The following is a 25,945-nucleotide window of genomic DNA, read 5'->3' on the forward strand; positions in this document are numbered from 1 at the left end:
CCTTTTTTAAAACATATATTTTTCAGAATACACATTTTAACATTTATAGCACATTATCATTTTACATAACATGTTTTGCTTGCTACAGTACACACACTGACTAACACAAAAACAGCAGCTCATTGTAGCTGTCAGATATCGTTTGGATACATTTCACCACACAGTAAAAACATAATTGCTAGCATAATACCGTAAACAATATATATTAAGATTCACAAAAAATCTTGGAAGGTCTCATTTTGGCCATCTAACTTTAAATGATTATTAAATCTAATTTGTATATTTACACATTTTATGTTTTCCTCAGTGTCTAGTTTTCTAGTGTTTGTAAACTATTCTTACATCATTTACAAAGTTGGTTCTTACAGACAGAGTCTTGGCGCTCCCCCTGTCCTGTTTTAACTTGTTTAATTGAACCAGTCCCACCATCAGGTGCAGATACTTAAAATACCACACATGTTAGTTGTTTTTTTATATGTATTATTCATTACCAGTACTGAACATCTGGCCATGTGAGGTCAGAAATTAGTATGAATTTAAACAATTCATAGCATGTGTGTTTGCTACCGTTCAATGCTGTTTAAAAATATTCTGGTTTAGTTATATAATTACCTGTTTTAGCCAAGCATGATGGATAGAATTACAATCAAAACCGTATCTCACCATTACACTGATTCCATTAGTGCAATTAAACCGCTTCAGAACAATGCTTTTTTATTAGTGACAATGGCCGAGAGCAACGATTACTGTGAAAGGTTCATTCATGCTGAACTGTAGTAAAAGCATCTACCCTAAATTATTTGTTTCGTGCAGAGTGACCTTTTATTCAAAGCTGAATTATCAAAAATACGTGCAAATGTTTTAGGCCTTTGTTAAAGCAGAATACAAGCAGTAAGAAAATGAAGGGGAGATGACTGATTGCAAATACCTATAGGACAGGCCCTCACTTGTGGCTCTTCCAGCCCAGGACTATCTTCTCCAACCAGGACCTATTTGGTTCAAGCTACTTTTGAGGGGTGACTGATAGTTTCTTGTGTTTAGTTTTCTAGTGTGTGTATTCTTGCAGTAATTATTTGTGTCCAGGAGGGTGTTTCTATATATCTGTATCAAATCTGCACCCTTTGTGACTGGTGATTCCACCCATCATTGGCTGTTGCATTATATAATATGCTGTTATATGCTGTTGCCATGCCCCTCAAATATGAGCATTGTGCAAGCAGACAGGTACACTTATGTTGGTGGAATGCTGTTATACATAAGGCTTTGATATTGTTTTTTTTTAATCAATTTTACTGATGCAACTTACCATGCTTTGCATAATAATACAAAATTTAAACACCTCAGCAATTGTGCTCATACTTGTCTACGGGTGCAAGGTGCTTGTAAATTAAACCAAATGACTAACATTTTCACAGAAAACAATGTATAACCAAGCAGTTTGCGCAATTGAACATTATTGACAAAAAAACATAGTGTAATACACATTCATTCTATTTGTTTTGGACAGAAAAAAAGTGGACAAAACATATTGAAATGACTGTGTTTGTTATAAAGTATATGGACATTAAAGTATGGACATACTATACAGCCCATCTTTAAAATCCTTCCCTTTTTAACATTATTAAATACAGAAGGCAGAAGGCAAATTGGAAGTTTGAAAGCCTCTATCTAGCAGTGGTTATTTACAGGATTATACACAACGCAATGGTTTAATTTGTAAAACAAACCTCATTAATGCCTTTCTATTTGCAGTATTTACAAGCACTGAAAAAAAAAAGCTTAGTATTTTCTTTGTAGGATCTTTTTCATCCTGGCAAGCTGCAGTACCAAATTGCTTTCATCTTGTAAAAATAAAATCCATTACCTTCTTCAACAAGATCTTGGTGCTGTTCAATAACTTAGGAACACGTTGTGTAATCAATTGCTACTTCTCCAAACTCTGTATCGAACCATTCAGATAATTGCTGTGCCTTTTTGTCCGTTTTCAGACGGGGATATTGACAATGATTTTGTTAAATGTTCCTTCAACTGCATGTCAGCCGTTATAATGAGCAACAAGTGACACTACAGGCTTTGACCCCTCGACAGACAATCCTTGTTCACCTTTGCTTTCTGTCCGGTTCTGAATAAAGATAGATGGCCGACCCATAGAAGCCACTGCGACGGTGATGTTGTTGGGGTCTACCGTTCTGCTTTTACGACCCAGCTTGGTTGCCTTGGAGGTGCTCCTGAAGCTCGAGATGAACGAAGGTTTATGGCATGTCAAAAAAGCTTGAAAGCACCTGTAGAACTAAAACATGAGGAATTCATGAATAGGATTGCAAGTTACAAAAGAGAGGCAACAGACATCACATTTACCACACAACATTTACCACAGTAACTTAGCAGTTTTCTCATGCCTTTGTCATGGTTATACTATGCATTTACTAAAGTTTACCATGGTTTTTCATGTTTTTAAATATGCTTTCCCATACCTCTTTGGCCTTACCATGCTTTCACAATGCTTTATTCAACTTTGCTATGTTTTATAAGCCTTTTTACAGTCCAGTTTGCATTTTGACAGTCCAGTTTTAAGCTTGATGGTCACTGAAATATTGTGATATTTCATAATATTTCAAGTATCAGACCCTTCAAAAAACAAACATGTAAGAAGTTATGGTGACCTCCTTTTTTATTTTTATTTTTTTTATTTTGCTTCAGACAATTACATTTATATATTTTTCCTAATATTCTATTGTATGTTAAATGCTTATTTGTTGGAAAATAGGAAACAGAAATAAAGGATTTTTATATTGTTGTAAAATGGGGGAAAAAAATATATAATATGTAATAGAAGATGTAATATTGTAATTTTATGGTGGCACAGCAGGGTAGAATGTCTTGGGCAACAAAAACATAACTTATTTATTATTATTATTATTATTATTATTATTATTATTATTATTATTATTATTATTATTATTATTATTATTTGTTTATTTAGCAGACACTTTTATTCAAGGTGACTTACAGAGACTAGGGTGTGTGAACTATGCATCAGCTGCAGAGTCACTTACAACAACATCTCACCCGAAAGACAGAGCACAAGGATGTTAAGTGACTTGCTCAGGGTCACACAGTGAGTCAGTGAGTGAGCCGGGATTTGGTCAATTTACTGTTGACACCAAGACTATTTTCTCTATACAGATCATCTGTAGTATATGACTGTTTGCCCAATTTCTTTTTATCATCTGACTTTAGGGGAAAATCACCATCATAGCGCCAGCCTCCAATCATGCAACATGTTGATAACCTCCTACAAATATATTAATGAGAGATATTTCTAGATAGCAGGCAGTGTATTATAACATGCATAATTCCATCCAGGGGATCTGATGCATTAATACAAATAAAAGGAAGAACAAAACTCTTTAAAAAGTAGTTGATAGAGAAATATTGTTTTCTAATGCAACAAGGCTTTACTATCAGTGTAAATTGCAAGAATGCATTTTTTTTTACATTTTTGTTCAGTGATAACACCGTGTAACAATTTTTTTTTTTTTTTGGTTCCTGGGTAGTAAGTGTTATTTCCTAATTGCTTATGCCTCAAAAGTATAGAAAATGGCTACTATTCCCATTACACTATGTAAATTGTGTTACATAGTGTAATGTTTCATTAGTCAGGGTATCCCATAAGACATCATACACAATATCATATATGATGCTGTTTATTTACAGAGTGTGTTAAATATGATGGTCCTCATTTTGCATGCATACATTCTCACATCCACATGACTTCAGTTCTTTCCTCTTTGTTTAAAGACAACAAATGAAAGATACAGAGAGACAACCAATATTACCAATTATGCCCATGATACCTGTCTTATGGGACATTCTGTATGCTGTATTATGCTCTTTTAAAACATTTTTAAACACCCTGTGGAGCCAGTCCCATCTACTGCCATACCTATAACATTTTGTCCCATCTCTATATGATTTGCGGATACAGAGATCACAAGAAGTGTCTGTTGCAACATGGAACCCCAAACAGCCCAGATGGAAAATATCTTGGTCCCAAATACTGAGGGCTCCAAATACACTTTTGCTCAACAGTGATCCAGAAATTTAAATACTGTATTCAAGCATGTGGAGTGCATTTAATCAGTCTTACCCAACTCCCTCTGGTTTAGCAATCTGCATCTATCAGATGGTCTTTGATTTTTCAGCAGCCTAAGGCCTGAATGCTAATCATTTTGTAAATCTCCCAGTAATTACATTCCAAATACCAATGCGATAGTTCTGAACAAGAAATACTATAGTTGATTAGATTCATTAACAAAACAAATATGAGTGGTAGTTGGTGTACAGTAGCTCAAACCGAATTACATTGTTTAAGGAGTTTATTTATTTAGAAGATTTTACAATTAACTTGGCCTCAGATACACACTATTAAAAACAGTATTGTTTCAGCCTGTTATTGCTCTAGCCTGTTTTTTATTAGAAGGAAGACATCTATATAGAAGAAAAAGAATCTCAATAAATAGTCTTAGGTATACGTATATTTTGTGCAATATGCTTAATTATTCCAAAGGAAAACATTTAGTTAACGAAGAGCATTTACATCAGTAAGGGCTGGGACTGCTGGGAAGCGTGGCTTAGGTTAGAGCACTGGAGAGCATTCTAGAAGAATTTTTAATAACAAGATATACAGACTATCTAACATTCTAACATTCTTTCCACTCTTGTACTTGTTGGAGATTCATTTTTAAGATGCCAATACATTTCCGGCACTAGGCTTCAATTGTAATAGTGTCTAAATCCTCCAATAGCTGTATTTATGTTACTAATTCCTTTTCAAAACTAGGTTATGGATGAATTCACAACATTATAAAATGATAAAAACACTCTCCTAGATATTTCCACTAAAACAGTCTGTCATAAAATGTGTTTTTTTTTCACTTATTCCGCTCTTAAGTCTCCTGTAAAGTTAGAAACAGGTTTATCTTCATAATTGTCCTACGTTCTCTTCGGCCATGCTCATGATTGAAATAACCACAGCGCTCCTTCAACGTTCCCGGAGCATTCAGTTTATATTACAAGTACAGTGAATGGAAAATAAACTATGTTTAACTGAGTTGAGAGATTCCTCAGTTCAGGCTCTGTCGACCTGTTTCAAATGACGCTGCATTGCTCTCATTGGAGTGAGCTGCTTTGACTTCCCTTAAGAAAACGTAGAATACTTAGTATACATTTTGGTGTGCTAGGTATACTTATAGCATGCTACATTTTTTCAAGGCCTTCAGTTGCTCAGGATAACAAATGCAGTATAATAATGTAATAACAGAATCATTATTAAGAAACATATCTTTAAATATGTAATACAAGACCATGACAATTCTGGTCTCTTTGTGTGAATTGGGCCATGCCATTACGAATGGCAAGTTTTGAGCTGCCAGTAAAACACAGCATCTATTTCCCTAAATTAAATTTCCACAGATTTTGTGAAAACTGTAGATTCAGAGGACAAATGTACCGTATTCCTTCGAATTTAAGACGCCCTCATATTTAAGATGCATACCAAATTTACCACCTTCAATTTGAGGAAAGAAATAAAAGATAAAATAAATATGCACTTACAAAGATACAACCTCAATTATGCTGTTGTATCGTACAAGACTGACACGAAACAGTGTTGTTGTAGATTAACCACAGAGCTCATTTATTGTGCTGCGCACTGTATAATACTTCAGATGGCGTCTCTGTCGTACACACAACACCACTCACTTTTACAGCATCACACATCCTGGAACTGCAAGCATGACACAACACTCCATGGCATCAGGCAACATGTAACCCAGCAACCACAAATAAGGGGTCTGATCACCATTCCCGATCTCTCCAAGCTGGTACTGTTTGTTAGAAATGCTGAAATTGTAAATGTTTCTCTTGGAATTCCTCAGGAAGCTTGGTTTGTTTTTTCCCAGCAGTGTCTTTGTTCATCTTTTCTCGGCAGTCAGTCACGTTGCTGTTTGTGTACTCGGGTAGTCATAACTTTTGTTGCCGATTTTAACACACGCATCACTCGAATTTAAGACGCAGGCTATTTTTGAGAAGCAAAAAATGGTTAAAAAAGTGTTTCTTAAATTCAAAGGAATACGGTACTTCTTGAAGTCAGAGTGGAGTTCTAGGAAACAGTTGCTCTTAACCTTTGTATCACTGTACAGTATATTTAAATACAAAAACAAAACATTAATCCATTTCACATAAAATATTCAGAATAAAATAAGTTTGTACAGCACTGTGCTGTGCTGCAAACCATCAATTCCCTCATGCATCACATCTTTATCAACACTTGCCTAGACAAGAGTTGTTCATGATTAAAAACACAGATCTTGATAACAACCCACACACAAATATCAAACTTTGCAGAACTTTGGAGAACCAGTTCCCATTACTGAGGATTTCTGACATGGTTAAGAAATATATGTTAAAAGAGATATACACATTTTTAAAGATTTGTTTATTAACCTTTTAGGTGGAACAGAAAAAATTACACAATAATTATCCAGCGATATTCAAACAGCTACCAGTCGATTACAACATCAGATAATAAAGGGAGATAGAATCACAGAAAGGAACAAAATGTATCATAGAAAAAAGGAGAATTGTATGAAAGGAAGTTCAAAAGCTAGTGCAAGAAAAAAAGCTGCTAGGCTGTATAAAGCTCCATGTCAAGCTGTGATCCACTAAACCTGTGCAACAAATGGGATGGGATCATTGGACTGACCCGCTGGTTCACCAAAGGTCCACCCTGTTTGTTAAAATAGTTGGTAACTATAAAAAGCTCTCCAGGAGTGAAAGAGTTAACTTTGGTTTCCTTTCCTAGAGTTAATTACATTTATAATATACTTTTTTGTGACTAAGTTTTAAATGATTGCATTATACTTGTAATAAAAACCATGCCAGACACATTAGCACAAGGACACATCTCTCCTCTCTAAATTTAAAATGTCTTTCTTACTTACCCATCTCTTTCTCTTTCCAATGGCCTGGCCTGCTTTGTTCTGTTGCAGTGGGTCTTCGAACAAGATAGTGCTACTTGTATCTGTACAGCATATTTAGTCTTCAACTCGCCTCAATTCACAATTTCCATAGTATGGGCTGGGAGGAATTGAAGACTGAACGTGACATACAGGATAATATCTCTTTGATGCCTGGATAAAGCCTCATTTGTGACGTTTCGCTAACTGTGCAAAGCAAGGCAGTTTAAAGCTGATTCAATTAAAAAAGAAAACTAAAAAGTTAAATAAAATAAGAAGCAAGGGACAGGAGAACATCATAATATAATACAGGGGTTGGAGAAAAAAAGGAAAACACCTGTTGCCAATATCACACTTTTAAATGGGCTTATCGTGATTAATTGATTTGTTGAGAAGCATTAACGGTGTATTTCAGTAATCTGTGAAATTCCAGTTTCTCATCAGATAATGCCCTTTAGCAATGAGGAGTTAGCAAAGCCCCACATGCAATGACCTCAGTTATGACGCAGATTACAGAGCGCCATTTGCTCTCACAATAATAGCTGCTGTTGGCTGGGACTGTGTATCCATGTCAGTGAGTTTCAGTCACGCTAGGCAAGACAGCAGATTGGACAGACTGATAGAGGGGTGATAGTAGGTGCTCGATTTAATTCAGCATCAAAATAAGGACCCAGGTGGCCACACTTGACAGCAGACTGCTGCAGATTTCCACCCTCAAATTTTCCAAAGGAAATCATAAAGGAATGGTCACATATCCCTCCAGATCAATACATGCACCTTCTAGACTCACTCTGATTTGAATCAGTGCTGTTCTGGCTGCTTATGGTGTCCCTACACAGCAGGAATTTCACATTTTTACTGTACTGTGGCTGCTTGAATGATGCAAGCTCTGCTGAATAAATCCACTTTACTTTTCAGACTTGACATCCTTTTACATACAATTTCAAACATAGGTACAGTCAACAATCCATTTCCTAGTCACATATCAGACAGCTAATAATCGTCAATCCATGCATTGAAAACTTTATTATTCAAAAGCAAGAAGCAAAAAAAGGGTAGACTATTTACAAAAGCCTGAAAACATGTATATGGCAGTAATATACACCTGAGGTGTGATGTTATAAATAGGACACCATGGAGATTAGTCGTTCAATTTCATGTAACACCCCTTGTATAACGCGGGCACCTCTTGTATAGAGTGCTCCTCTTGTATGCTAATAGCAGAGGAATAATAGGATCACTCATACTTTTAACTGTGTTTATATATGTACAGTACTAGTATTCATGTAAGTTGTGACTTATGGTATGCATGTAAACTGCACCCAAGTACACCACATGGTTGTACTCCGTGCATCTTGTGTATAGCATGCTGCAATACTTCCAAAAAAATGTCATGTGCACGGTATGGTTGGTAATGCTTGCATAGATACATGCAATGTTCATCTTTGTACTACCTAGAGTATGAAGAACAACTGGGTTGAAAATATGTGTTCTTCATGATGACACACTGAATGTCATATAGTACCCAATCTTACCTTTACAGGGCCGCCAAGATATTTAGAGAATATTACGTTTTAATGGAATCACGTGGGCGATACAGATCGGACCTTATCTGACTATGTGCTATGCTGCAAATTGGGGTTTTAATTACCTTCCACAATGGGCCTTTCCAGTGCTGAACCTTTTCAATAGTCTTTGATTAACATCCTCCAAACACTGTCCTCGTTGCCAAATGAAGTGACATACGCGACATTACTTATTAACAAAGCCCTTAACATGCTCACTATCATTTCAAAAGCATCTATTCTTATTATGGAATACCAATCACAAGCATAAGCTGTTTATAATCTTACTTCTAAAATATAATCTCCTTGGCATTATTTAATAATTCATCCATTAAGAGGGCATGGTAAAGTTAAATTGCTAAGGAAAACTGCAGCTCGCAAGATTGGCTTCCTCCCTGCTGTGCACCATTGCAAAGCATCCTGTGGCTTTAAGATACATGTCCTCACACATTTATGTCCAATATGCATAAACCAGAGCCTACATTTCTGAAATGCACTTCATTAAAGATGAATAAATCAATTTAATGCAATTTAGCCTAACTTGTAAGAGTGATCGACACAAGTGTCCAGGCAGGGATTAAAAAATAAACAAATTATTTGGTCTAGCCATTATAACTCAAGCAGTGTTGTTAAAAGTAAAATATTAACTGTATATTTATGTAACAAGACAATTATGCAAACAAGTGGATTCCAAATAGTAATAGGAATTTCCTGTTTACACAATGTACCAATTACTCAGATTTTCACAGTAATTCCCTTTACCATGTTTTTTTGTTGGCAGATATTAAATGAACGCAAACAATTGTACAGCATAAAAAGCTGCCTTCCTCTGTCAGCTTTACAATTGAATACCAATCAATGGCAATTAACTTCTGCATGTAAAGCTGTACTAAGGCTGTAAACTCACCCCTAACAAATACAATTCCACTTTAGTTCCCTAATTACACAAAAGCGATTTTAAACAAAGTGTACAAATGTTTATACATATTTAATTAATTGAATACATTTGGTCGTGGTTTTTAAAGTTGATACAAATCGCACAATCTGACTACCCTTGTAGTTAAGCATTTCAAGTTTTCGACTAAAAATATCTGGTCTAAACCTGAAATTAATATTTGTATCTGCTAGTATCTACCTATTTTAATAACAGAAATATATATATTTAATATTGTAACGATTTCGGACAACGCAGGCAGGTGCATCACACAGGGCAAGGCAATCCAATCCAACATTTAGCATGACATTTCATGAGGGTTGGGTTGCTCAGTTTCCCTTCTAGTCTAGTTTTCCAATGAGAAGACTAATTATATTGTCGGTTGACCTTGTAATCAAGCATTGATTGGGAGATGCATTGATTTTAGTGTAACAGAAGCAAAGTATATATTAAAATGCACACCTAATCTTATTTTTCACTAATTTTTAAAAAAACAGTCTGTGATTCTTGGGACTCAAAATCAGTCATTAACCATATACTGCTATTTCTTTTCTATAAAACCTTGCTTTTTGATAATTATCTATACTGCTATTGTGACATAAATATACAAATGGAATCATTCATGTTCTATTATTAGTCACTGAACCCTATACCTTTTCAAATAATTTGTTTTTAGTCATTTTTGACAACTAGTTTGCTCCTTTTGTTTCTAAAACCTTATAAAACTAGAAAGAAGAAACCTATATCAAATATCTATCTACTCTGTAACCTACAATTACATTGTTTCTTGTTTATAAAAATCAAGAGAATCAAAAACAAAAGGTCAACATCACTAAAAATGAAACGTAAATTCATGTGTGTGCCTGTTCAACATTTGTTAAGGGTTTCTACCTTTACAATATGAAGATATCAATTATTATTATTTATTTCTTAGCTGACGCCCTTATCCAGGGCGACCTACAATTGTTACAAAATATCACATTATTTTTACATACCCCCACCACGGATTAAACCTACGACCCTCCGGTCAAGAGTCCTAACCACTACTCCACACTGCTGCCCAATATATAAAAAGGTAAGGCATATTCCAAGTTTCTGAAAAAGGAAAGATAATGTTATCACTGGTTCATAAAAGGATGTGCAAGGAAGAATATAAACGTCATCTAACCTGATTCATGTAGCACAACAACAAAAGTGGGGTCATTACTTAGTTATCTTATTTCATACCACAACAGACTACTAAGTAACACTTACTTGTTTGTTCATAAATATGTATATGATCGGGTTAACAACTGTGCTGGTCTTTGCCAGCAGTGATGGGATGATGCTGGCCTCTGGTGTAATGAGACCAGGCTTCCCAAATGTGGCTAGAAGAGCGACTATCCCATAGGGCAGCCAGCACAGCAGGAAACAGATCACCATGGTAACCACCATGAGGAGGACCCTCTTCTCCTGTGTTCGTCCCATGCCTGTATTAACACCACTCACCTTTAAAAGAAAAAAGGAAAAGGACAATGTATTTAGAAGCCTTTAAGCTCTATAGAGTCATTTCCCAGGGGCTGATTTCAATCAAAACATATATTAGAACAAATGTTGTTTTCCTGTTCAATGGCATTATTCAATCAAATTTCCAGGCATAGAAGAACATACCACTGCGTAAACAAACATGCAAAACCAAATGTACTGACATTGGAAATTCTTTCATTTTAAAGAGCAAGTAGCTTCAAATCCCTGTTCATTCCATCATAGCTGCCAATCTAGCCCTCTGATTGGCTGTCCGCTAAACGTTCAAGTGATTGAGGACCCCTTGATTCAACTGAGACAATTTTGGGGTCAAGAAATTAACGAGCGAGGGTAAATCAATGTGCCTGTACAGTGGACAGCTACCCCATTGAGTCAAAGACAGAAATTAGAAATTTGGGTGTCATTTTTGACCCTGATCTTTCATTTGAAACCCACATACTTACATATATCATACAAAAAGATTTACACATTAAGTACATTGTAACTATGCATAATAACGTTGTAATTATGTGTAAGTACACATGTATTTACTAAGTAACTATGTAAAGGCACAGTAATTGGAGACACTTAATGTAAAGTGTGGCCAGTTATTCTCTATGTGTCCATGTGCTCTGGGGCTAATAGAAAGCCTAACTGCCTATCAGTATAAATTATAATTATTATGATCACAGCATTGGGTGGAAACAGGTGTGCCTGTCTTCTTGTTGTAATACATTAATGAAGCACAAATAGCCTTGTGTAGTATGTGTCTATCGGGGTATGTAATTAAATATCTTAACGTAACATTATTCAGCAGGTTTAATTCCACTTTATGAAGCAAAATGTGTTTATTCTATCAGGTGAGGCAAAGCTTTTGGGCATAGCTGTAGCCATCATCACTTTATATTGAAGAGCCAAAATGGGCTGAAGTTCTCAAAGGTCTTTACCTGAAACTAACCCCATAATTTAATCAAAAATAAAAAAAGCACCCAATGACATTACCAAACCAGAAATAAAAAAGCTCAGACATTTATTCTAAGGGGTTGTAATCTTAAGTTTGTTTTAGAATTGAAATTGGTGTTTTCTTCCATTCCCCCGCTGCTCAGCCTTCACTTTTAATGTATTTTTAGCCAACCTTTAAACCTCAATCACAGAATATTTTGTAATGGTACTGTCTCAGTTAATAGGCAAAGCCAGCCTTTCCACTAAGCCAACGCATATATAGGCATCTTTTTTTTAGCACCGATGTTTTGATTTAATACGTTTTTTTAAGGCTTTGTGTTCCAGAGGCTCATTCACACTTACCAGCAAAGTGTATCGTAAATTTGTTACAAAATGATTTATAAATCACCTGCATTTCCTAGTGTGGACATCTTTTAGGGGAGCATTGCAACACCCTTGATCTGGAATACTTACATTATTAATAAGCAGCCAAGGGGACAGCAAAATATATAGCTGCAGATGAAGACTGCTATTACATAGCTTTGTTTAAAACATGCCAATAATTCAACCTGAAGTTGAGCTGAAAGCCTGCTGTGTCAAACTAACAATTAATCTTTACTGAGTTTGAAACGCTTAAACAAGTTTCATAAATCATGTTTTGATTCCTAATGAGAGATTTATCTTAATGTAATTTATTACTTGAGATTTGCAAACATCTCTTCTCAGCGAGGGCACAAGTCACCGTGGAGACTTTCTTGATGCTGCAGGGAACACAGGAGTCTTGTGGCTTAGAGGTCTCTTAACTGCAAGTGTCACAGCTGTTGATACTCTGGCATTTAAAGTGAGGGAAATGATTTGGCATTAAGCACAGTGTCAACGTTAATTTAGTCAAAGTGACAATGAAACAGCAGGCACCGTTTTCAGAGAGGTACATTTTCAAAATATTTTTGTACCCTACTAGCCTGTACAAAAAGGTACAAATGTTCTATGTGTAATTAGAAAGTGTCTCCCATTGGACGTGAATATCTAAAAATGACTGCAGAGGGGTGTAGTTGTTTCTTGATCTGCTTTTGCACCCCACAATGTCCCAGTTGACCCATTATTGGATGGAACTTTCTTTCCAAATTGATGCTGGGCAAACAGACAGACAGCATTCTTTATTGTACTTGCTGTCCTGTTGATTCAAATGTGTAGAGTAGCAGTGCCAGACATCATTGTGGTTACACTATGAGCCTATTTGTTGTAGTCTGTCGGTATGACCGATAAACTGTCCTGAATTTTCGAGCAAATTACTTCATAATTCTTCTCTGCAGTGGTAGGTTGCATCCCTTAGTCTCACAGATGCTGACCCATTGTTCTTATTGAATCAGAGTCAATTAAGAGAGCTTCATCTGTATGGTGTCTACTGAGTCAAAAGAGTGTTTATTGCTGTTCCTGATTTGTTTACATTTATGGGTATCAGTGTTTTTAAGTTTAACCTAATTTTTGTTATCTTCTTTGGGAATACGTTAAATTAATTTAAATTAAAAAAATGTTGACTCGTAGATCAAAAATGAAGCTTTAACTTGCACAAGCTACTTTTCAGTGTTTGCCTGTTTTTTCCTCCCTGGAATATAGGCTTTAGTCATTTAGAAACTTACACTAATACATCTTCAGATCTAGGCTTGTAGTAAGAGTTTAATAGGATCTGTCTTCCAGTAATCAATAATGTGACATTTGAAAGATATAGCACTCTCACTTACAGGAATTCCTCACAGGGTTCTGTAGACCAGACCAGTCTATTTTATTCATTTGTTTATTTTCTGATGAATCTGATGAGTTGGATTGGCAGCACGTGAGACTGGCATCTTCCATATTTATTTTAGAGCAGGAATAATACTAATGTTGCCAACGCAATCTTCATTGCAGGGAATCTAATTATTCAACCCATTCAAAGGAATGTCAAGAATATCATCCAACTCATTATTAATTATATATATATATATTTTTTTTCTGACATTACAATTCTAAAAGTAACAATAAACAACTTAAGACCACATATAGCCTGTCATTATTTTAGCTTTTTTCTCAGATGATTTTGCTTTTATTTCAAACATTTCATGGTGTCTTCCTTCCTGATCTTGCAACAATATGACTAAACGTGATTGATGATTTATCCTATACCTGTTCTGGAGTACTAGGCAGAAAGCTTCACTATACACTGAATAATGTGTCATCAGGAAAGGGCCACCTCAGCAGGAACCGTACACGCTTCACTTAATGCTGTCAGAAACATTCCGATTTCTTTATAGTTTCTGGTCCCAATAGAATTTTTTTTTTCTAGTCATATTAGACTAAAGTTGCTTGTCTTCTTGTGTGTTCTACATCCGTTTCTCCTTCACTTCTAATATATTGTTAGTTAGAAAATATACTAACTTTCTGCAAACTACTGTGTTACGTGACATCCATCAATATACAGTATATATCACGAATACAATTTGTTAAAATGCAGCACTGTTCAGCTAGGAAGTAATTCTTTTTAATAATGTTCTAACTTAGTATAGAGTACATAATAATGTATTTACAAACATTTAAAGAGCACTATCTCAAGTCAGATAAATGAATACAGTATTACCCTCTGTTAATGAGTTTACTTCAGCAGCATGCTGTTTATAAACCACACAAATGAAGCTTATGACCTGCAAACTTGTTCTTCTCAAGCACTTGGAAGGATATTAGAAAGGTCACCACAGACAGTTAGATAAAAAATTAATTGTGGGCACTGAAAACAAATGAATAGCAAATAGCCCATAAATGTTGCATGCAGCTTTCATCAAGCAGCATGCTGGGGATGCCAGCTGCTGAATTAGTTTTGTAGTATCTGCATTTTCCCAAGAATGAACTTTAAAATCCCACACTGCTCTCACTAGAATGAAGATTAAGTTTCATGCACGCCAATGCATTCCAACACAAGTATAAATCAGTTATAACCAGTGTATATTATGGAACAAAAGAAAATAGGGTAGGTGCATTATGCTAAGACTCCTGTTTTGCAATTAACCTTTTTTATTTTTATAATTAATATTGTATTGCTTTTTTCATATACAATCTAATAACAATACATGTTTCAGTTCATCTGCCTGCATGCAATCAATAAATACTAAAGTATATTACAATGTTTCTCAAATGTCACACAATGTGTGTCAGCATTGTGGCAGGTCTCTCATGCTTCTATCACTTCTATAATTGTAAACTTGGTTGCTTTTCTGCAAGGAGAATCCGCCCCTAACCAACACGTCATCAGCAAGTGCATAAAGGCTCTGTGTGTTATTCTCTCATGTCGCTTCTTTTGTTTTGGCCTCCTCCTGCCCAGTCACCTCGTCCTGGGGGGAAGTGGCCCATAGCAACTTCCTATCTGCGGCACTGGGATGCATGTAACTGTTCATGTTTTTCCAGACGGCCTAATGCAGGTAGCCGTTGGGCACCCAAGGACAAGGCCTCCAGCCAAATTTATCATTCACTCGGGCCCTGAGTGCCCATCACAGTCATTGGGCCCTGAGCGCCCATCACAGTTCATTAAATCATTTGCAATTGCAATCTATAAATCATTCATTCATTGCTGATTCTCTGTGCTGAATCTTACGTTCTGTCTCGAGGATCTAAAACACAACCATCCACAGCCCTGAAGCAAACAAGCAATGAAAAATAACATGAATACAAAGTATTTTAATTTGAAAATAATGAATTCATAAGTGAGGTCAACTTTAATTATCCAGACATGGTGTTAGCCAACGCTTACTCCACTTAACCAGCAGGCCATTTGTATCACAGAAAGCAAACTGATCATTACAAAGTAGTTTTTTTTAATTATAACCATAACTGAAAAGAGAAACTTTTCTACAGAGATCATATTTGTTTGGGTAAACTTTTGTTAACATGCAGAAGTCTTTTTGTCTTTCATATACAACTGAATAAATAGAAGGTAATGAAGCAATGTTTAATGTTGTATTTTTTCATGTTGTATTTCTCAGTAGGAAAAATGAGTAAATCACTTGGAATGGCACAAAAACAAGCCATTCAACCAATTAAAGTAGAAATGTATTCTATTTTTAGCCCAAGGTTTCAATCCACTTTTTATTTCCTCCAAATTAACTGAAATTCAATCTAAAAGTAGCATTAAAAAGATTCTAACTGCAATAAATGGGTGTGTAGCGCCTATTTGTATATACACCTAGGAGCTATACTACGAAGCATCCTCCCTGACACACCTTCTAGCAACTGCTGTAGTACATGTTTTTTGATGGTTGAAGCACTGTGAATTACAAATCAAATACCTACTTTTTGTGTGTTTTCATGGAATAAATACATTTTAGTATTTATGAAACATATATATATATATATATATATATATATATATATATATATATATATATATATATATATATATATATATACAGAGAGAGAAAGATAAATGACATTGTGGACACACAGCATTGCTCTGGATGCTATCTTCATCACAGCTGCACTGGATGCTTTTGATTTTTTAAATTAGGGGATAAATTAGGCTACATTGGCCTTGCAACTAACATCAAGCCAAATATCCTCTTTTAATGGTTACAAAATTAAATACATTGCCTACAGCGAGTCACAGATTCAGCCACAGCTTTAGGGAAAATAATCGGTAAGGGTCAAAAAATCACACACCTCGATTCTTCTGAAGAGTGTAAAATTGTAGGATTGGTATAAAGAGAAATGGAACATACATTATGGACTTTAAGGGTGTAAAATGAAGGGTGTAAATCAAAGATGTGTGGTGTTCCCAACAGATCCTTTACTTGCTGGAAGACTCAAAATGTGTAAGGTTTATACTTCTGAGGTGAACATTTTCCTTATCCCTTTGAGGCCTGGTCACACAAGCAACTTTGTTGACAGAATAAGAGGGAGTGCAGCAGATTGTCTTCTGTGATCACTCTATGCAACATGCTGTCGACAACCCAGCGACAAGTCAGCAACTGTTCTGTTTTGCTGCCGATATGATGGCAACAAATTCAATACTAGCCAATTATATTTGGTAGTAGTGGTACATGGTAAAAAAAACAAATTACTTACTGTTTTTATATTCAGAATACAGTCATGAACTCAATCGTATTATACTGAATATAAAAAGCATCATTTGATGTGATGTGTTGTCTGGGCCATTTGAAATAATGCTACAGTTGAGTTTGCAGCTCACCGCTGAAATGAGGCATCTGTCTTGTGATTAATCCTTGGAAATAAAACAACTAAATAAATACTGGTACATCATTAAGTCAACGAGACAAATATTGTGGCCGATTCTTTGGCATTACTTTTTGTTTTTTGAAGTTTTGCTTTTTTCTTTTCCTCCCCTTCTTCATCTAAAATGGTGAGTATTACAGAAGCAGCAGCGGGCTTTCTTCGCTTTGACATGGTAAGACATGTCGACACAATAGATGTTGTTGCCTCCTGGTAAGTAATCAGTTCCTATGATTTATTTCAGTGGTACAGTATAACTCCAATCAAACTATGTAACAGGAAGTGATAAAGTACCAGGAATCTATAGCACTGATTTGAAAAATATATTTTTTTAAAAAGCTCACGAAGAACCAAACACAACACAACAGAAAGACGAATATGATTTCAAAGCCTTGGTTGTTAGTCCTTTATAGGAAATCAGTTAGGTCTTTCATTATGTTTAAAAGTAATCTTCCTTGTTTTCTTATTAAAGCAGTTTGTTATTTCTGAGGAATTTTACTTAAGAGGTGATTGACAGAAGCAAATCTGGGGGACATAGAGATAAAAACACAGCGTGACTGGTGTAGTTACAGCATGTGAGCTTTGCTTAACGAGCGGACAGTGTGGGAATTGTGGTCTGAATGAGTACAGCTCATCTTTTAAAGAGCAGCTGCAAATAATCAGTAGAATTTACATTGCCCCTGTACCTGCTATGAATCTGAAATCAAAATATTGGTGAAATTACATGATAGTTTTATGCATTGAATAGCTGTTTCTCATTTTCTCCAGAGCAGCACCAGCAATATCATCTGCAGATAAGTGAAGCAACACAATAGGCCCCTATACACAATCTATATTTCGAATGATGCCTTGTCAATAAACGTGAAGTGCCAACAACTGGATCATGTGTTTGACAGCAATCCAGGCTCTACTCATGACTTGTTTATCTGATGGATAGGAAGCAAACCCGGGACCTCCCTCTTTGAAGCTGTGATAGGGGAGAGATCTGTGCTGACTCTGCTGGCGTGTTCACAGTGCTGCAGGAGGGGGCGGCAGTCATCCAACAACCGCCTGTCAGTCATGGCCGTGACACGGGGAGGTGGGAGAGAGTGTGTGTGGACTCTCCCTCTCTCTGAATGGCTGGGAGGCGGGTCTTGGGGAGATTGTTGGCCCTATAAGATAATGCTCTGCTGTTTCCTCAGGTCTGCCTTTTTAGACGCGCTGGATGTGCGGAAAGTGCTGGCCGGGAGCGAGGATCAGCGGAGAGAAAGGAGCCTCCGGTTAGAGAGAAATAGGGAGAGCGGGGTACCTTTGGGCAGAACCCCAAGTATTGAATAGGCAAGCATAGCGAGCCGGGAGAGTAGGACAGAGATCCGGGTCGTGCAGGTAGCGGCGGCCAGGATATCGTTGCCAAGGGCAGCACCTTTTTCTTTGTAGGTTTATTACTGTGTTTTATTTTCTCTTTTTCTTTGGCCTTTTGTTTTCATTGTTTTGTTTGAAGCACCTGCGAGTGCTACTGCCCGATCACTGGTTTACCAGACTCCTGGTATTCTCCGTGGTTTTGTTTACCAAGAGAATACCTCCTCCAAACGAAAATAAAACTGGGCACCTGTGTGGTGACTCCAAATACACCTGTCTGTCTCTGCGTCAGTGAATTACCCACCACCCTTCCACAGAAGCATAGAGCTGATACCGCTGTACAAACTGCAATTAATATTTTTATTTAGAATATCGAGCAATAAAATATACATACAAATCAAAGATACATTTTAGAAAGAGTACATTATTGGTTCCATTCTTAATATCTATCTCAACTCAACACAATTGTTATAGTATTATAAAGGTGAGCAAAGGTGAAACCATCTTTGATTTCAATGCTCCTCAGAGTCTATCAAAAGATACTCAAGGATCAATTTGTTATTTATACATGGAAAAAATTGAATTTATCTTTCCTATTCACTTACAGCCAAATAAGATGAAACCAAGCAAAACGGTTATGCAAGCAACTGTATGTGGTTTATACTGCACCAATTTTTCACCATTTTCTGTCAGATGCTTTCCTTACTGTCTTATTTGACCCTTCAGATTACAAGTCGCTTTTACTGACATAGGAATATTGCTTTGAGGGGGCTAGGTAGCACAAAAAGTGAATTCACTAACTTTCACCTCTGTTTGAATCTAAGAAAGTGACAGGAGTTCATTTCAAGCTAGCCCCTAGTGGTTATACATCAGAAAAAACACCACAATACTCAGCACAATTGGCAGCATCTACTGGAAAGAGAGGAGGACTGTAGGAGGACTGTATTGCAGGGAGTATCAGGCTTGAGGTGCATTCACAGAGCTGTGGCTGGAAGCGCTTATCATACCTGACTGGAGCCAGTGCTTTTGAACTATTCATAAGAATTACCATCCCCATGTGATACAGTATATTTAAAAAATGCTTCCACAAAGATAAATCTCTTTGTACAGGAATTCAAAGTTTTAGAACAAACACAGCAGATCAGCCCCTGCATCAAACTTTCAATCCCTTGATTAGACTGTGTTCAACCAAACAAATACAGAGCAAGCTATTAATCACTGTGATTAATAAACGGTGATCAGCAAAACATCACATCCTACTACATGCATGCGTTCTTCCCTTCTAAAATGTAGATAAGAAATCTTAACTGCTCTTTCAAAAAGGAAAGCATCTGACCTGTCTTTGTAAAACCTGATACTTATCAACCTGCCTACCAATTATGTTTTTCAATGCAATCGCAGCTTTGTACAGAAAATCAATATTGATGCTAGCAATGATGCTTGATGTCGACAAGATGTAAAAACGAAATATGTCTAACTGTGTATTTTTGACTTTTTGTTTTTCCAGACTATTTTTTATTTTGACCGCAGGTGAAGACATTTGTTCTTGCTACAACACAATAAATTAACTTCTGGTGTTACAGATAATAGGAGTCAGGTGGGGTCCTATCACCTCTAGCACAGGAAGTGATTGGGGAGAGGAAACCAAGTACTTATAGCAATGCTGTAGTGTTGTGGCCAGATACATGTGACTCACCTGACAACAAAAAGATAAAACTGTAAAACAAAGAGATTGAGAATTTGTATTATTTATTATTAAGTATTATTAGCGATCGACAGTGGTACGGTACACAAAATCGGGGTCAAACCAATTGTAAAAATGCTTTTTCCATCCCATTTAGGAATGATTGATTTTAAATGTCATCTTTTGACTTTTAAAAGACTTCCATTCAGTTCTCAAGAGCTATCACTGGAATTCATGTGATCTACTGTAAATATTACTAAATGCCAATGCACCTCTGCAGCATTCTAACAAGCTTAATGGAAATGACCCTGGGTGTACCCCGTACCGACCTATTACACTTTGAATAGTCATTTCAAAACAAAAAGATGATCACTCTTGCAGGCAATGCACAAAACAATACAATGTCATTGTCTCACAAGCACGCACAGTGTTTAGTGCACACGCAGCTGTAAATATATACATTGGCACAGGCCAGAGAGTTCAGTAGGATGAGTCACTTCTTCTTTGTCACGTATGCTATATGTATGTATGATTCACAACAAGCACCTGTGAACAAGACTGTACTGTAAGCCTGCTGGCTCAGCAAAGACTATACTTTAAAGACAGATGATATTTTGCGTGTTCACATTTTTTAATTTAGTTGCACTGATCCAAGGGGGGAAAACAACACACTTTACTATAGGCCACATTTAAAACCGTGATCTGGCAGTGTTGCTGTGGTTTCGTTTCTATGCCACAAACCTCACAACGTATTTATAAAACCCATCAGTGACCATCTAAGAATGTGCATAAATAAAGAGAAGGGGGAAAGCAACCATTCAAAACGGCATTTGAAGCTATGAAGCTATATGGGCAGATAATTATCTGCATGCATAGTAAATGCAGATCTAAATGTGTATTCCTTAACATCCTATTGGGTCATTTATGACTGTGAACTTTATATATAAAATAGACTTAATTGAACTTACCTGCTTGACAGCATATAGCAACTTTCCATAACAGTAGCATATGACCAAAAATGGTATTACAAGACAGAAGATAAAGAGGCATACGATGTAAGAGATGTTGTTTGCATCCTTAGCGTACCAGTTTACTGAGCATGTTGTTCCAGGACCCTCAGGGCCATAGCTACTCCATCCAAACAGTGGAGGTAAAGTCCACAGGAAAGAATAGCCCCAGGAAAGCAAAATGCCCATGGCTATTTTTCTGTAGTTTGTGGCGTCTGCCTCTGTTGTGCCCATCATTGTACAGTAGCGCTCATAGGAAAGCACAGCCAGGGAAATAAGAGACACGGTACCTGGAAATAGAATGAACCAACTGTTAACAAGGGAACAACATGACCCGTGTGCTGTGTGTAAAAACATTGTATTTCATTTATAAAATAAAATATCAACAGTACAAGATATCCTAAATAAGCCACTTCACATGTTGTGAAGGGAAAGAAAAAAAGAAGAAGAAACAGGAGAACTGTAGTTTTGGTCAGGGGTTCAAATTCAGTTGTCTGATAGTCATCAAAATTCCACCATCATGTTTGAAACTAATGACAATCTTTGCTGACAGTCTCTTAGAGAGGTCAAAGATGATATACAAAGAAATGGAAACTGGGTAAAAAGAGGATGTAGTTTCCAAAAAAACTGTTATGTGAATGTGTATAATTGGCAAGAGACTACTGACATATAAATAAACTTGTATAAAATACATCCACCCTTGTCAGCAATGCTCAACAATTTTCCCTTCTGATGGCTTTCAATTACAGGCACTGAGACAAGCCATCTGTACTTGTCCCAAATGCACCATTTGCAGATATTAGATCCGGCATTCTATTGTTTCCCTAGACAGCGACTTGAGCCCATGTCACAACAGCTTTTAAAAGGCACAAGCTAAGCTTTATTGGAACTTCCGCAGACCTTTCTCTTCTATGTAACTTTACTGTTACAAATCAGAAATGCTGTTTAGGTCAGCTTCACTTGATGAACTTTTAGACTTACCAAAAAAAGATGCATGCACTGTACCTTAAAGCCATGGTTCATGATCTTAAGGTTTTTTTGTGTCATCACTCATGTAGTCATGTAATGTTCATATTAGAGGTAGACACAGACAGGCAATCTGGAGCTGGTTTCTAGCTGGCAGCAGCCAACCTGAGAATCTCAGTCACAGCACCAATGTAACTGGGCAAGTAAGTGTCAGACTTACACAAGGGGTTACAGACCTTTTAACCTCATTTCTGACTACCAGGGGTCAAAATCCATAAGGACAGTCCGGAACACAACACTGCCTGTTCGATAAGCATATATTTCCAAAGAGCTTAGAGAAGTGAGCTCCATGCTGTTGCCAGTTTCTCTTGTTTACTAGATACTCCTTAAAACTCTTTATAAATGTCATCACACAATTCAGTTAGATGAGTCTTTGGAATTGGCAATTATGGCAATTCTATTTTTCTTTCTTAAGCTGAGTAAAAGTTTATTTCCCAGTGATCCAGTATACTGCCTTCTCACTGAACTTTGAGCCAGCAAGACATTGCTAGGAGTCTCTGGGGCTGTTAATAATGGGTTTGTAGGGTAATTAGAAAGAATCAAACCTACAGCATGAATCTCATTATTTAAAAACTGGGCTATTTTCCTTTGTCAGGGATTGAAATGCATAAATAAATGGGAGAATGAAAGAACATCTATCTCATTCCTAGGAGCCATATTAAAATGATTTTTTTCTGTTAAAAAAACTGTCAGGTGAATGGGATTTGTTGTCAAGAGACTACTGACATTGGTTTAGACATCACAGAGACAAGACAGCACAACCACGCTTTTCTGTCAGGGATATGGAAAATGTCATATGGCAGTTATCAAATAAATAGACTTAAACATATAATGCCAACAGGCTTTTGTCAGTTAATTGTATAGTTTTTGTCATCACATGCCGAAACTAAGATTGTTACTGATAGCAGCTTTATGTTTACCAGACCACTAAATATATAATAGTACAAAAAAGAAAAATCAACATTATTATTATTATTATTTATTAGCAGACACCCTTATCCAGTGTGGCATTAATTGCATTGCATATAATTGCATTAAAAAAATGAAGGGGTGACATTATCCTTGCATAATCCATGTTTCAATGGATTATGTTCACTTTAGGAACATGTTATCATTCTTTAAAGCTTCAAAGAACATATGTAGTATATGTAAATGTATGACTAAGTGTGCACAAATCATAGTAAAACAGAGACATTAAGGCACGCAATTTGTGTAATGGAGAAGTTATTTGTCTACAGTAACGAGAATCTATTGCAATAATTGCTTGGGTTGGGGATAGGGTACAAAGGAGTAGTGCTCTCAACACTTCAGAAAATCACCACCTCATTTCTTGACAGAGTCCCTGTATTAATAGGCATGGGGTTTGAGATCCAGACTGTGCTGGGATTGCATAGCTATTATTGGAAGCTTTCTTGATGTCTGACTGCACTCTGCATGACTGTAGCCACTGCTATTGCCTTTAACTTTAGAAGCGCAAATGTTTTAAAATACAGAAAAAAACACAGTCCATTGTCTTTCACCATGTGTATATAAAATGTGACACAATTTGCATTGCAGAAAAGCAGTGTTAAATATTGTTTTCCTTCATGTATTTGAAGCCCCTACACAAGCTGTTCTGCTTTCGTTTGCATCAGTTCTGTTACTGTAATCAAAACTGCTTTAAACCAACCAGATTCCTTGAAATGAAGGAATCTTCTGGAGAATGTATACTGATGAATGGTATTCCCCTCATAACTGGATAACTCTGAGTCACTCAAGGTGATTACTATATTTCGTTTATTTCAATACTGATTACAAACAGTGTTAGGGACACATTCTGCAGTAATCCATTAACTACTGGTACCAAATTTAAAGCTCCTGCTGGTTCACTGGACAGAAGCAATATCTGTGAAGTGTCAGACAGGATTGTGTTTGAGTGGTTTTGTACTTGGTGGTTCGTATTGATTAGGTGGGAGGGGGGGGGGGGGGTTGAAATTAGTTTCTTTGTCTCACCTGAAGACATTGGTTCACATCAAAGAAACAACATACAATTCAGCATAAACTGGTTGTCTGATAGACAGAAACCCAGGACTGAATAGCAGGGGGTGTTCTGTTCTGACTGTAGCTCGTTTGTCCCTCAGTACTAAAATTTAAAATAATAATAAAAAATAAAGAAAGAGCTCTGCAAAATGGTTTTATTGATCAACCTGTGCTGTGTCTATCTATTAAGAAGGGACCACCTACTGTAATACGTGCAGTGCAGTATACTTCAGACTCATTGAACAACATTACAGATGGTCAATAAAGACAACCAATTATAATATCAGGCGTTGCCAAAATAAAATTGCAGGACATTAAAGTTTAAAGGATTCACAGAATCAAGTGCGTTGAATATTTCAGTTTGTTTTACAGTACTGAATCAATACCCCAAACATTGAAGGTGTAGTATCATTTGCAGTGAAAATAATCATTTGAGAATGTTGTTCCTTACTTTATACAACAAGCCCATGTTTAAATACCAGCTCTGTAGTTTTCTGTCTAATGTTGTGTATCCTGAGCTTGTTTATGTAACATATAGACTCTGCAAGTATTTGTAGTGGGGTACTTATTTTTTGTTAGCTACCGTAAGAACGGTTTCCCTAACTTTGTGGATGAAGGGCAACGACTTGATGCGTTTGTTTAGTTATTTGTTTCGACACTGTGATGTTTTGTCCAATCTAAAACGTGCCAGTAGTTTATAAAAGACTGCCACTGTGGTGTTGTACCTGCTTGCACTGTACATTATACTTGGAGTATAATGTAAATATATATTTATGTACTGGTACACGTTTTCTTGTTATAGAATATCAACCAGACTATTTTCAGCTGTAGAACGTATAACCATATGAACTATTGAATAAATAATAAAGAATGTTTCTGTTTTTCTTCGTATGTAACCTGTACTAAACAAATGATAAACGTGATCGACCAATATACTTTTTAAATTTTAAAATCAGGAAGCAGATTATTTTGAAATGTTACAGTGACAAAAACGAGCATCAAGTTAACATAACAATAACAATAAACACACAGACGAAAACATTCCAGTTCAGTAGATATTATATTTAAAAAAAACTCACCTAAACAAGAATTTATAAAACCATACCAGACGCATCCAGTTTTCCCTATTAGCCAACGTCCCTGCGTGCTGGCTGCAAAACTAAAAGGAGTCCCCACCACACAGACGAGCAGATCGCTGACTGAAATATTCAGCAGTAGCAGGTTTATGGGCGATCGCAGCACTTTGAAGCGGCAGAACAGCACAAGAACCAGCAAGTTGTTTGAAAATCCAAGGGTACCGATAAAACCCAGACACACAGCCACTATCAGATGTCCAGTAGGGCTCATATTACGGTTCGCCGCAGCCTCGAAGTGGCCATCATTACTGTTTGCACACCAAGCGCTATTATCCCTAGTGCAACTAACGTTGGATACAATCATCTCAGCGTGAGGTTAAGAAAACAAAGTTATGTGGCTGATTGTTTTTGTTTTTTTTTTGAGTGAGATTTTACAATCAATTAATTTTGTTCACTTTGGCAATCATTTCTAGCACAACGAGATAGTTTGTTGGTTTTTCGGATACCAAAAGAAGGCAAAATAAAGTTTTCCCCTTTACAGAAATCAGGTTTGGGTCTTTAGAGGTACCTGGCAGCACA

At 36.5% G+C, this 25,945-nt stretch overlaps 1 protein-coding gene across 1 annotated transcript; it reads right to left on the bottom strand.

The window, feature by feature from the left end:
- Window positions 1-25,945, bottom strand: LOC117422832 (vertebrate ancient opsin-like). The gene is made up of 4 exons (XM_034038030.3): window positions 25,370-25,945; window positions 21,207-21,535; window positions 10,773-11,006; window positions 1-2,290 (listed from the first exon to the last, which is right to left on the bottom strand). The coding sequence occupies exons 1-4, from the start codon at window positions 25,728-25,730 to the stop codon at window positions 2,036-2,038; spliced, it is 1,179 nt and encodes a 392-aa protein (XP_033893921.3). The 5' UTR covers window positions 25,731-25,945; the 3' UTR covers window positions 1-2,035.

This window comes from Acipenser ruthenus, chromosome 17, assembly GCF_902713425.1.
Source record: "Acipenser ruthenus chromosome 17, fAciRut3.2 maternal haplotype, whole genome shotgun sequence".
NCBI lineage: Eukaryota > Metazoa > Chordata > Actinopteri > Acipenseriformes > Acipenseridae > Acipenser > Acipenser ruthenus.

Excerpts from the sequence above, each read along its gene's own strand:
- LOC117422832 (XM_034038030.3), bottom strand. The coding sequence starts at position 25,730 with ATGATTGTATCCAACGTTAGTTGCACTAGGGATAATAGCGCTTGGTGT. Across the intron at positions 21,536-25,369 it reads TTTTATAAATTCTTGTTTAG|GTACCGTGTCTCTTATTTCC; the intron begins GTGAGTTTTTTT and ends TTCTATTTCCAG. Across the intron at positions 11,007-21,206 it reads TGCTATATGCTGTCAAGCAG|GTGAGTGGTGTTAATACAGG; the intron begins GTAAGTTCAATT and ends TTTCTTTTAAAG.